This window comes from Glandiceps talaboti, chromosome 8 (genome assembly GCF_964340395.1).
Source record: "Glandiceps talaboti chromosome 8, keGlaTala1.1, whole genome shotgun sequence".
Lineage (NCBI taxonomy): Eukaryota > Metazoa > Hemichordata > Enteropneusta > Spengelidae > Glandiceps > Glandiceps talaboti.
The window spans coordinates 18,871,142-18,884,803 of record NC_135556.1 but is presented as its reverse complement, the minus strand read 5'-3'; the positions used below and the strand labels follow the sequence as shown (position 1 = coordinate 18,884,803).

At 38.0% G+C, this 13,662-nt stretch overlaps 1 protein-coding gene across 1 annotated transcript; it reads left to right on the top strand.

Annotated features, from left to right (window-relative positions):
• The first annotated feature begins 805 nt into the window (after nt 1-805).
• LOC144439300 (uncharacterized) lies at nt 806-8,240 on the top strand. The gene is made up of 5 exons (XM_078128579.1): nt 806-1,330; nt 4,662-4,762; nt 5,401-5,603; nt 6,358-6,478; nt 6,935-8,240. Exons 1-5 carry the CDS (start codon nt 904-906, stop codon nt 7,706-7,708), a joined length of 1,626 nt encoding a protein of 541 aa, XP_077984705.1. The 5' UTR covers nt 806-903; the 3' UTR covers nt 7,709-8,240.
• The last annotated feature ends 5,422 nt before the right edge of the window (nt 8,241-13,662 follow it).

Sequence of the window (13,662 nt, the reverse complement as noted above, 5' to 3'; positions counted from 1 at the left end):
AAAATACAGAACTAAATATATATGTTGTATGTTGTAATCATGGATTATATTTATATGGTGTATGTATGTATGTATGTATGTATGTATGTATGTATGTATGTATGTATGTATGTATGTATGTATGTATGCATGTACATGGCTGACCTACCCCGATGGCTCCATTTTTTCTTACTGTCTGAAACCTACCCTTTTCAATCCATGACTGCTAACTGCTAATAAGGGACTGGACAGAATTAACGGGGGGGGGGGGCGGTGCTTTTCAAAATTCAAACACATGAAAAATATAGACACAAAAAATTCTGACCCACCCCCTTTACCATGCATGAAAAAAATGCCCCCCCCCCCCATGTTCAAATACAATGAAATACAGATATTACTACTACACTGTACCCTACAACAATTACACATGTATACAACTCAAAAAATATACAAGAGCTTTAAGCACGGATTCAAAACACACCCAGCCAGGCTGTATTTTATTACATTACTCATACAGGTTTTTTGTACACCCATATATTGATATTTCATTTTCAAAGATATGGGAAAGGCATACTAAACATCCAAATTAGTTTTTTATATGACAACAATAATTCATGGTGCAAATTGGATTGATACTTTGGCAAAAATAAAGAGAGAGCATGCAAATCCACGCAGATCAAGTGAAAAGTAATTACAATCACATGATTTCAAACTGCCAATGAAGGATATGTGATTTGCCGAACGCGATTTCGTACCCATTCGGAAGACTTCGAATCTGATGATGAACGTGTGAAGCTATCATCATATTCACATTGAGCATAGAGGTCAAGTTTTGAAAGTGAATATGAATATGAATGTGATGGTAGCTTCACACTCGTCCATGATCCTCTATGAGCGTGACCCGCCTGTCAGTGTAGTACGATAATGTCGAGTGATGTAGGGTTATCGAAAAGAAGGAAATGTGTTTCAAGTACAACTTCAAGTATCGACAGTAGCCATACATGTCACCCACTTTTCAAATTACGTCCGACTTCGTCGCCTACCTGTCCTTTCGGCGGATCAGCAGCAGCTAGTGGTACTGATTCGGGATCGAGTGTTCGTGCTCCTTCGACTAGTACGTGGGATGCAACGCACCATCATCTATTGAACTTCAATTTACACAGGGGCAGAAAGGCTCCTGCAGAATATGCTGCTCGTTTCCTATTCGAAAATCGCCAGGATGTCATCATACACCGTATAATGGACACACTATTTATGTCCACACCAACGCTAAATAAAACCTTTGAATTAGACCCACCAAGAATTATACAAGATGGCGTCGTGGACAAGTCAACCTTGAAACATTTAATAGGTATGTGCATTAACCCTTTGAACATGTTGAACCCAAGTCCTGTAACATGTGTAACATGTGTAAGCATCATGCTTGGCTTGTCGCGCGTGACCTGGCACGGCCCTTCCTAATTCAGCCCCGGGGGCGGTACCAGTGGCCAACTCTGGTAGGGGTGTGTGGCCAGTTCTGGAAACCCCAGGCCCCATTTCAGACCCACTTTGACCAAAAATCAAGACCCCATTTTAGACCATTACAGGTTTCTAAAAGATGAAAGTTTAGACCTAGCTACATTTTCCTTTGGGGGCACTGTGTGGCAATTACGATTTGGTAAGGACAATAGACCAAATTTTTTTTTAGACCAAGCAAAATAAAAAATAATGGAAAGTGGACCCCATTTTAGACTCTTCAACTCGGAAAAAACATTTTAGACCAAAAGGGCTAGAAAATGCACCCCAAAGGGCGGCACATATACGTATACTTGTATAAGGGGAGTAGCCCCCCCCCACCCCCAGGAATTCAGTGTTCTGTTTTTACAGTCAAACATGTTTGATAAAGGGTACATTTAAGCAAGTAACATCCCCAATAAGTACCCACTAAAATTGTTTCAAACTAAACTGGACGAAATATCGTAATACATGAGACTTACTATATATTCCTTACTGTTGAGGACTCCTAAACCTCATGCTTACATACATTTTGGAAAATATGTCGCATGATTTATGATGTCAAACTACTAACTAAAGTGTTTTCAGAGTAAAATTGAACAGAAAAACATGATCGGACTGATCGGTCACCATTTTATCAAAATGTATGTAATGCTGTTATATTTTTTTTGGCCGAGTCTGCTGACAGGCGGAGGTCACCAGAACGTTGTGCTGGTGACAGGTGTGACCTTTGACCAGGCTTTTGATGTCCCTTGCGACGTGTTTCGGCATCAAATACACGTTCTTATTACCTTTGAAATTGATTGCTCAAACATTATATCAGTTCTCAAAACTGTTAACTTACGTGTGATAGCTCATGTTTTTTCCAACAACCGGGCGTACACACATGCACAATGCCACGTTAAAGTTATGGCCGCATGTATGATGTATGACTTACGCAGAACACGATCCATCAGTGTGCAACGGTAAAGGTAATTAATCTAAAAAAACTTAGTCTGTTGCATCAATAACATTCATTATTGTGAATATTCAAAGGTAACCAGAGCGTGTTTATCATATCAATACACATCGATTCCGTAAAAATCCTGAACCTGTCACGAGCACGTCCGCTGCGTCCGAGTCTGCTGACAGGCGCCGGTCGCAAGACACTCCGATTTTATTTGACGATGTTGAAGAATGCTACTCGAAGTCAACAGCATCAGGTTTGGCATGTAATTTACAGCTACTGAGATGGCTATACATAATGTACATCACCTGTCTAATAGCTAGCTCAGTTTTGTTATATGTTATTGAGATGTCACGGACTAATACAGATTCGATAAATACAAGGCATGACGCCAAACTAACATAGATTTTGTGGGATTATATATTTATCACATAATGTTTTAAAAAATATTTTTTCAACAATTTTGGCTCAAATTTTATGAAAACTGCAAGGGACTTATTTTTCATCGCATAGCAAAACACTGCATTCGACGGCTATGTAAATTACAAAGTTGTGCGCGTTACTGGTTGCGAGGTCAAGCTAGGTACACATACAAACTGTGGCGTGGTTCTCGATCAAAGTTATCTATTCAGACTATTGTAGCCTTGAGATGTACGTGTCATATCAAATGTAGTTTCGAAACGTAGGTGAACATTGTCTGAATGCAACTTTTGTTTTTATTTTATTCGCTCGGAATGTGTAAGTTAGGAGCACAGAATTCAACGTTAAATCGGAAATAAGCTTACCGTCGAACCATAAATATTGCCACAATCTACATGATTTTTCGATAAAATATATCAAATCTATTAAATACAAATAAAGGAGCGTCTATGCATAAAACTCATGCCATCCAATGATGTATGTAATGTGTCACACTGTGTATTTACATTTCGAAAGTACACCAATATTATTACGATAACTTGATCGTAGCATGAGCAAAAAAAGTTCCGGTAGAACAGGGGTGATATGCTCTGAAATCACCCCCTGTTTGATGCCACACAGTAGAAGATATGCACGTATTTATGTGATAATGTCATTTATGAAGTACACTCTTCTCGACACTCACTTACACTCGACACACTGTTCTTTTTTAGCCACACTTGATGTCAACCAGTCTGGAGGCCAACTTTACTACACATGTACATGTACATTTTGTAGTCATAACAATTTTTTTATTTACAGTAATGATATTGTATTGGAACTAGACTAGATGTCAACTTGTGTCTGATGCACTTTTGTTAGAGTAGTTCTTGAAGTCTGTATTGTGATTAGCATTAAAAGTTATTGCCATATGTGTACATTGTACGTCTGGTTAAAGTTCACCACCGAGCACAGAATTCTGTGCTCCCACCCGTGGAGTTCATATATACATTGTGACATTATCACATCCCCATGTGAGTTAGTTTGAACATTTGCATCATTCTACATACACGAGAAAGGTAAACAACATTGTGTGTGTGCCCACAAATTTTGCGAGTATGTTCCCGCAATGCAAGGAATTTACTAAAACTTTATTATACATGTACATCACACAAACATGACTGGTGGCAATTCTCTGAAAACATCCATTGTGGGGCGTGAGTCATCTTCGATGGCTTGTTGTTGATGTTACTTGATTAAATGTACAATGTAGCCTCGATCAAACATGTTTGACCATAAAAACTGAACGCAGTTTTGAATTTTGCAGAATCAAGTGACGTTCACATACAAAAAGTTGGTTAACCCTGCAAACGCAACCTGCTCCTACGATCATAAATTAATCAGAGTGTACTACATTAGGAACAGGAAAGCAAAAATTATCGAAAAAAAAAGGATCGACGCAGGGGTATTCAGGGCACGCACGCTGACCAGAACCAGATATATATATTTTTTTGGCCTTAGTGTGACTCTCCATAATATGTAAACATACAATATTGGTGTTTAGTATTAGAATAACTTGCCTGAAAGTTTCAGGAAATGCTATAATATGTTAGTACAACTTGATTGTTGAGCGTAATTACTGCGTGTGGTACAAGTCATTCCCACAATACCGTTGCGAAATCCTTAATGTATATGCATACACTGATTTGTTATGAATTTACAAGTTCGTAAGTACATGTAGTATCATTTGCGGATGGATATTTTCCTCAAAAACTTCCTTGTTTTGAAAATTGCACAGCAATATCCCCAACTTTAACGAATTATCCCATTATATATATTGTAGAAAATAATGAAGTCCTGAAGTATGCGATTAACCTGTTTAACGAATGTGAGATTGCCTTCAACTTAGAGACAGTATCCTTGGAAGATTATCCTGCATTGAGTGTAAGCTATCATTTCTTCAAAAAACACTATTGGTTTTGAAAGGGTCTATCTTTAGTTTCAATTTGATTTTATTAGCACAACTGAACTGAAGGCTCAGTAGTGCTATAGGCATGGCAAAGTGTCTGTCTGTCTGTCTGTCTGTCTGTCTGTCTGTCTGTCTGTGTGTGTGTGTGTGTGTGACATAATTTATATCGTAGACCATGTTATGAGAGCCGATAATTATATCCGCCATGTTTACATTCGATCTTGTGGGTGAAAAACGCACGTAAAATTATGATCGCTCGTCATTTGGATTGTAGCTCTAGATACCCTACCATACGTTCAAAATGGCAGACTATATAAACAAGGCTAATACGCATGTGTGGAACTAGTTATGGCAGCAAATTTTGCAGCAATAGCTGCCATTAAACGGTTTTACGGCAAGATAGGTGAATGAACTTTGGCGTCCCGGTATACCAGGTACTGGTGGGCACCCTAGCGTGTCCCGGTATACCGGGTACTGGTGGTGAAAGGGTTAAAAACTGTACAGTTGTGCTACAACGCCATTGGCGGTATTTTTTCAATTGATACACTATACAAGAATGTATATTTACAATATATATTAATCCACCTGTTTTGTGTTTGTTTCTATAACACAGAAGTACATACACAAGGAGGTTAAAGTCAAGGGAAAAACAACATTAAGAGAACATATTATTACAGATATAAAAATACTCATATTGAAAATCATCGCATGTTGTAAAAAACAAGACAGCAGAAAGGAAGTTCTTGATGTCATTATACGTGACATGATGGTACTTGTCGTTGTGGGTGAAAACTGTAGAGCAGAGTACAATATTAAGTAGGTAACTTGTGTTTAGATGTGATTATTCACTATTATTATTTATTTATGGTAGTAAGTGGGGGGGGGGGACTTCGAACACCATCAATATTAATATTAGTATGACATTGGATTGACCACATGACTTACGCTGTGGGTCGTTCTATCTAACTTAAAAAGTATGTGGAAGTTTTTCCCCGGTTTGTTCAAACTTAGTTAATTTATTTGATTTATACATCAACTGTCTAGTAGCTAGTTGTGTTATATGTTATTGGTACCATTGACTAATACATGTATGTACATCAACTGTCTAATAGCTAGTTGTGTTATATGTTATTGGTACCATTGACTATATACATGTATGTACATCAACTGTCTAATAGCTAGCTGTGTTATATGTTGTTGGAAATCAACTGTCTAGTAGTTAGCTGTGTTATGTTATTGGTACCATTGACTATAAGTATATACATGTACATCACAGATCTAGTAGCTAACTAGTTGTGGTACCATTTCATTGTCCTTGTGGTGTATTTATTTGTATGTTTTAGACAAACCCATTTAATGTAAACATGGGCCCTCTACAATTTAATAGCAAAATGTATACATACATGTACTAAGCGAAGGGCAAAACTTCTTTTTTTTTAATTTTGCATTCAGCGTAAGTAAACAATGTACATGTAGATTCATATATATCACCATTTTTGCATAACTTTTGCCAACTGTCACCTGAATGTATGTTATTCACTAGGAAAAATTTACTCTAATTGCTTTCCAGTGTACATGAAGCAACCAAGAGATGGTTTGAAATCTGTGGATCACAAGTGACAGCAATAACTAAAGTTCGAATGGAATATAATCCCCACACACTTATTCCACATGCAGTCATTTTAAGTGAGGTATGTATTAATAATACAAGTACCTCATTAATTTCAGTTGATAGTCGTATTACTAAACAATTTTTTAGCACAACTGAACTGGAGGTTCAGTAGTGCAATAGGCTTCACTAAGTGTCTGTCTGTGTGGATGTGTGTGTGTGTGTGTGTGTGTGTGTGTGTGTGTGTGTGTGTGTGTGTGTGTGTGTGTGTGTGTGTGTGTGTGTGAACAACTTAAAGCCAAAAACTGCTGGACATATTGCTTTGATATTTTGTGGTCATGTTACTTCTGGTGTCTAGTTAGGAAATTGTTCAAATGAAAATGATTGCTTCAGAGATGTGGGTTTTGGGTCAAGAAATGTGATTTTTGGTCAAAAAACTTAAACTCCAAAATTACTGGGTAGATTGGCATGAAATTTGGTGGGAACATACAAAAACAACAAAACTGATGATTCTCCTTTCCTTGTTTATGTTATGTAGAACAACAGTGGTATGCCCGAGAAAAAATCAACTGCATTGAGGCGTCCTTACAAGAAAACACATATGGAACATAAGAAAATCTCACAGGTTATTGGCCAGGCTCTCAGTGTTGCAGAAAAGTCTGTATTTGAAACAGATGATTATAAGATTGTGTACCATATTTCTCTTATGGGTTTAGAAAAGCTTGTTATCACTCGTACACACGTTGCAAAGAACACCATTAAGAAAATGAAGGAGGGTTGCCTGGTGGAAAAAAAAGTTGCGTCATCTCCTTCAGATGTTGAGCCATCTCCTTCAGGTGTTGAGCCATCTCCTTCCAAAGTTGCGCCATCTCCTTCAGATGTTGAGCCACCTCCTTCGAAAGTTGTGCCATCTTCTTCAGATGTTGAGCCACCTCCTTCAGATGTTGCGCCATCTCCTTCCAAAGTTGCGCCATCTCCTTCAGATGTTGAGCCACCTCCTTCGAAAGTTGTGCCATCTTCTTCAGGTGTTGAGCCACCTCCTTCAGATGTTGAGCCATGTCATTCACATGTTGAACTATCTCCTTCACACGTGGTTGACACATCCTTTCACCTTGACAACAACCCTGTCAACATTTTCCTTTATTTGTACATACCAACTTTATTTCTGGTGAAACTTTGTAATTTTGATCACCAACCTACTGTAAAAGATGCACCAAAAACACAAAAAAGAAAATCAAAACCAATCTTGAAACTTCCAAGTAAGAGGAAGCAAGATGAAATGATTCCCACAAAGAAAAGGAAGAAAACCTAGATGATTCTAGTCTCTTTGCTAAGAGAGAGAGAGAGCTAGCAGAGCTATAGAGCTAGATGGACTGCCTTATTTTTTTAATATTGTCCATCTACTTTTAAGCTCCGCTGTCAAAGACAGTCAGTGGAGCTTTATGTATAGGTTGATGTCTAACCTTTGACCACAACGTCCATCCATCATCCTCTGTCAACTTTTTGTATTTCAATCTTCATCCAAACTACTAGGCCTATTGAGCTGACATTGGGTGTGAAGGTGTCTTTAAATGCCCAAATCAAAGTTTGTTCAATAGAATTGCCTATTGTACAAAGCAAACCGGAAGTGGAGAATATAGCGCCCTCTAGTGTTGAATACTGGAATGGGGGAATACCATACACTATGGCATACATTTTTTTGTACCAAACACTGCATGTCCCTTTCAAGTTGATGTTCCAGTAAATGGTTGGGACTGTACGTCTACCAATCAGTATTACTAAGTATTGTATAGCCCAGGTTTGGGTTATAATATAGAAACAAAAATGTAATTCCAGCGTCTGATTGTGTCTTTATTTAAGGAGAGATATGGGGGATATGCAGCTAGGAATTTTAGTATATGGGTATTTTAGTATATGTCATCAGTCGCTTGATTCTTTGGCAAATAACTATATGTTTGTGATATTAGATTGTTAAATGTCTTTGTGTCCAAATTTGTTTTTGTTTTTTGTTTGTGAGCTATGGACAAGACATTATGACTTAGACTTTTTACATGTTTGGCATGATTGTTTTCTGAAAAGGTCTACCATGAACACGAAAAATGTACAATTGAAACTTTAAAAATATCTATCTGAAGACCAACCATGTAATTATGTATCATGATTGGCATTTTTGAAAATGAAAGTGATTCTAGAATTGATTGCACAATAGACTTTTTGGCATGATTGAAAGCCAAAAACATCTATCACGCAGACCAGAAATGCCAAATGTAGCTGGTCCAGAGATGACTCCAGGATAGAATTAAATAATATTATTTTGGATAAATAGTGTTCTAAAACTCGTGCGGAAAATATGTCCTGGACAACCTATGTCCAACCACTAACTTGTAGGTCTATGGAATTGAGAGTAGAAAGCGATTTTCGTACCTGTTCCACATGCACCATGTCGAATATTTTTCTGTGCATATGAGTTTAGTGTAATTTATCCCAGTCAGGTTACGAAAAAATTATCGCAATTTGGATAGTTATCCCAAACTAGTTATATGCATGTGAGCACACAGACACATAAAGACAGACAGACGACAGACAGACAGACATATGTATGTACATATGTACATGCATCTGTGTGTGTGTATGTGTATGTATGTATGTATGTATGTATGTATGTATGTATGTATGTATGTATGTATGTATGCATGTTTGTCGGTTGGTCTGTGTATGTATGTATGTATGTATGTATGTATGTATGTCTGTATGTGTGTGTATGTATGTATGTATGTATGTATGTACGTAAGTACGTACGTACATATGTATGTATGTATGTATGTATGCATGTACTATTTACTATACATACAACTGTTTATAAATTTGTTTGCATAACATAACACATTTACAAATGGTTGTATGCATAGAAAATCTTACGCGCACACTTTATATCCATGGTAATGGAGGCTTATTCAATGTATTATGTGTGCGTGTTCTCAGGTTTTATGGGGCTTAGGGCATGGCTGATGTATTTTAAATAAAGTCAAGGTATTTTACAACTTGGAATTATCGCAATTTTTTTCAAAATGTAGGATGAATGTTGACATGTTATGTATATGCCTGTACATCATTGACTGAGTTTACATAACTATATCTGGTACATATCATGCCAGTACACCACTGACCGAGTTTACATAACTATATATGTCCTGTATCTGCCAGTACACCACTGACGGAGTTTACATAACTGTCCTGTATCTGCCAGTACACCACTGACGGAGTTTACATAACTGTCCTGTATCTGCCTGTACATCATTGACTGAGTTTACATAACTGGGTCCTCTGTGTATGCCTGTACACCACGGACTGAGTGTACATACCCGTGTCTTGTATATGCCTGTACACCACCAATTCAACTATTGCGTCATATGCAGGTGACACATTGCGTAATGTTTGACATGTAGTGTCAGACCACAGACAATCTGGTTAGTTGTTTGTGGTCAGACTCAATTTGTCAATTTGTCAATCAACGCATTATGTGTGTGTTAGTTGTAGGGTGTACTCTCACTTAACCTGTAACGTTTGTTAGTTCTGCGTTTGATAACAACATCGTGTCGTCTGTTATATTTAGGAGTAAAGTGAACATGTCTTAATTTATCGCAATACAACAAATATTTCGAAAAGAAAAAAAAACGTGAGAATAAATATTTGGACCAGAGAAGGTCAGACGTCTGACTTATTGACTCAGACGTCACATAGTAAAACAAATTTCTTTTTGTAAATCGAACAAATCCATAATCCTATAACACAGCACGTCTTTATAGGTATTCTTAAAGTCCTCCAGTTTTATTTTTGTCATTGATGATAACCAGGTTGTGTTGAATCTAAACACTAACTACTGTAAGTTGACACGCCCAGGCAAAGTGACGTCATGGCTAAGTGATAATATTGTACAAGTATAAATGGAAACTGAAAAGGGTGGCATTATCTGAACCACCTATGGCAGCGTGTCTTTGCAGTACATGTAAGTCAAACTTTAATATTTTAAAACACAACGTATTCTTTGTTTCGCTACTACCTAATTTTAGTGATCCTTTGACACCGTACTTGCAATATTCGGTTCAGAATTATGAAAATCGACCCAGTGTGGTAGTGTTGTTACAGACACATCGTGGACAGGCGCCAAGCTATCGGTATTTTAGTCAGTCCTTCTGAGAGTACAATTAATTTCCTACACTTTGGAAATATGTTAACAGGTGCCACACGTAATGTCTTGTATATTCTGTGGTAAATACCATATTTTTAGAGTAATGGCAAGTGCAAGTATAACACAGCGAAATATTTTATCGATTCTTTCAGTCGTGACGGTGACACCATGAAGGGAGGCCATTTTCTCTAAGCCGACATACTTGACATGCTTGCAACAATACACTAGTCTACATGTATGTATCAACACGACCTATACAGAGTTTTGTACAGTGTATTTGTGTCATAGTGTGACGCCTAAATTCACAAGACGTGACTGTTCCACACCTAGTAATGTAAGAACGGTGGCCGAGTGCCAACTATACCACCTGTTGAATGACGTAGCCTTCAGTTTAATACGCTGACTGAACACTGCAAATGGTCAGGTTTATTTATTTTTGAGTCTACTGAGACGCGTAACCTGATAAACGGATTTCTACAGGCTCACAGTACGCCTGGGACATTGATCATGACCACCTCTGTGACTTCTATATAACAATATCTTTATTGTATATGTTGAGGGAAATCGTGTATCTGAAGTCGACATTGTTAGAGATATTGGTCATAGATCCATGTGCAGTGAACTAGTTTCTTTGTCGTATTTAACTTGTCCGGTTTGAAACCATGAATTATATGAACGACTTCCTCGTTAACTTCATGCCCTGGTAATTTATTACAATATCGTACAATATACAATACCATTTTTCGTCACTAGTATGCAGTCCTCGGTTCGCTACGTCGCTGACACTGTACAGTGAGTCACCAGACCCTATTTCTATGAAGTTGACTCAACTTGATTTCAAAACTGTTTCCTTGTCACAGAATGTGTACAAAACTCCTACGACAACATTCACACGAGTTGACACCGTCCTATATCTGACTCCATATATAAGGCAATCCATTACACGAATCAGACAAGGTCATGGCCAGCTAGTGTACGGCATGTCTTATACCATCGATCAAGGTAATGTAAACCTCATTTATACACGAAATAATCCACTTGTTTCTCAATTATAATGCATTGTGTTTGCATCGACATAGAAATTCCTCTAGTTACTAAACCCATAATATGACAACCATGATTAATTTTAGAGGACAAGGGAGCTGACTTGGTAAAGTGTGTTGGAAAGTTAATCGAATCTAGTCCACATATATTTGTGTACAAGCTTACAGTTGTCAACATATATTTGTGTACAAGCTTACAGTTGTATGCATGTCACAGTGTAATAGCATGTGGGTGGACTCAGACTGGGTGGGTGGCGTGGGTGGGTGAGTTTGGGCGTATACCTATGATATTATGGCAAACAGTATTTGCGAACTTGAGTGTACTGGTTTTCTGTATATACATTTTGAAAGATTTTATGGTTGTGCCTATGTACCAGCATTCTCGCAAACCAGAGCTGCTATTTTTTTCCGCGACACATCGAAACACAGTGCCGTTAAAGAGGCCGTGATTTACGACGACGACGACGATGTAATAGACTAGACACGTACCGATATAGTAACCCACGGTTAAACGTACATTCTGTTCAAACAATATCTAGATGAAAACTTTCATATTTCCTAACATTTGGGGAAGTATGAATCTTGAATATTCAAAAGGTCAGTAAACATATAGGTCGTAAAACTTACCAAAAGGTTCAGACTATTGATCCAAGAACTGAAGTTACACGTAATGTGTAAGGTCATGTGATTTTATTTGTCAGAGAAGACGGTGCCGCAAGTAATGCAAAAAAATCACGAGCATCTCCGATTTCAACTCATAACGAACGCGGCCTTAGAATTGGTGTACGGTAGTGGTTCTCTCTATAATGTGTTTCTCCTTTTTTTTTCTATTAGTGTCAAATATCAGAAATGTTTATGAGGAAGTATCGTTGTTGTGAAGTTGCCAAAAGATTAAGGTGGTATCCCCCTGTAGATGGTAAGTTGTGTACACTCCTCAACATGAGAAAATACATAGAAGAAAAGTACAAACAGCGTCTACTAGTTGTGAAACAATTCCTCGGTACCAAGAAACATCAGGCATATGCAAACCGATTATCACGTGATGACACCATTTACCCTCAGGATAAAACATTGAAAATGGCCAATGTTGTGATTGAACCAGTGGGTAGTAACTTTGAAGGACTCTCCTTTCCAGAAGTACGCTCATTAACAAAAGGAACAGACTTCATGTTCGATGAGTTGGACATCAATTTGAGACTTACCTCTTTGATTGCACGTGAACCCCAACTTAGCTCAGCAGACAAGAAAATGAAGGGCATTACATTCGACGAAGGTGACAATTTTGTTGATCTACACTTCAGTGAGCGTCATCCGGGATATGCATATTTGACAGTTCCCAGTAAATCGCCATTGGTACAAAACTTGTACGGTGCATTGGAAATAAGAGACGACATTCGTGCGCAGTACTATTTATCCCCAACCACAGTTCTGAATGAGTTTCAAATGCAATGCGAATACCAGGCCTATAAACCAATCAAATCTAATGACAACAGTGCCTTCAGGAATCTGAAATCTGCTCTGGTGTTCCGAGAGCTTCCCGCTGTACAGATGTTGATGAAGACGGACGATGGGATTTTGACACTGGATCTAACAATAGCCGTGCCATGCTTTGCATGGCCTTCATTTGCAATGAAATGTCTAAATCGACATCGAAAGAGTGGTTGGCCATCTCCGAATCTTCTTAACAAGATGGTTGACGTAGGGTGTAGGGTAGTCCCAAGACCTCCAAACAATCTTAAAGACGGTCTCAAAAAGTCTCTGCTATGGCGCCTATCATTCAGTGCTGCTGAACGTATACTAATGACAGACCTTACAGAAGCACAAAAACATGCCTATATTCTGGCCAAACTTATCTTTAAGTTATTCTTGAAGCGTCCAGGTCACGAAGGCATAAAATCATATCACCTTAAAACAGTGTTCTTGTGGAGCTTGGAAATGATTCCTCGAGAACAGTGGACCTTTGATAACGTTGCAGATCGTACTTTAGATATACTACATCGTCTGCATAGGTGTCTAAATAACAGACAATTACCC

What these genes read in the sequence shown, in the direction of transcription:
- LOC144439300 (XM_078128579.1), top strand. Translation starts at nt 904, where the DNA reads ATGTCGAGTGATGTAGGGTTATCGAAAAGAAGGAAATGTGTTTCAAGT. An exon ending in AACCTTGAAACATTTAATAG is followed by an intron (nt 1,331 to 4,661) that starts GTATGTGCATTA and finishes TATATATTGTAG; the next exon opens with AAAATAATGAAGTCCTGAAG. An exon ending in AGAGCAGAGTACAATATTAA is followed by an intron (nt 5,604 to 6,357) that starts GTAGGTAACTTG and finishes ATTGCTTTCCAG; the next exon opens with TGTACATGAAGCAACCAAGA.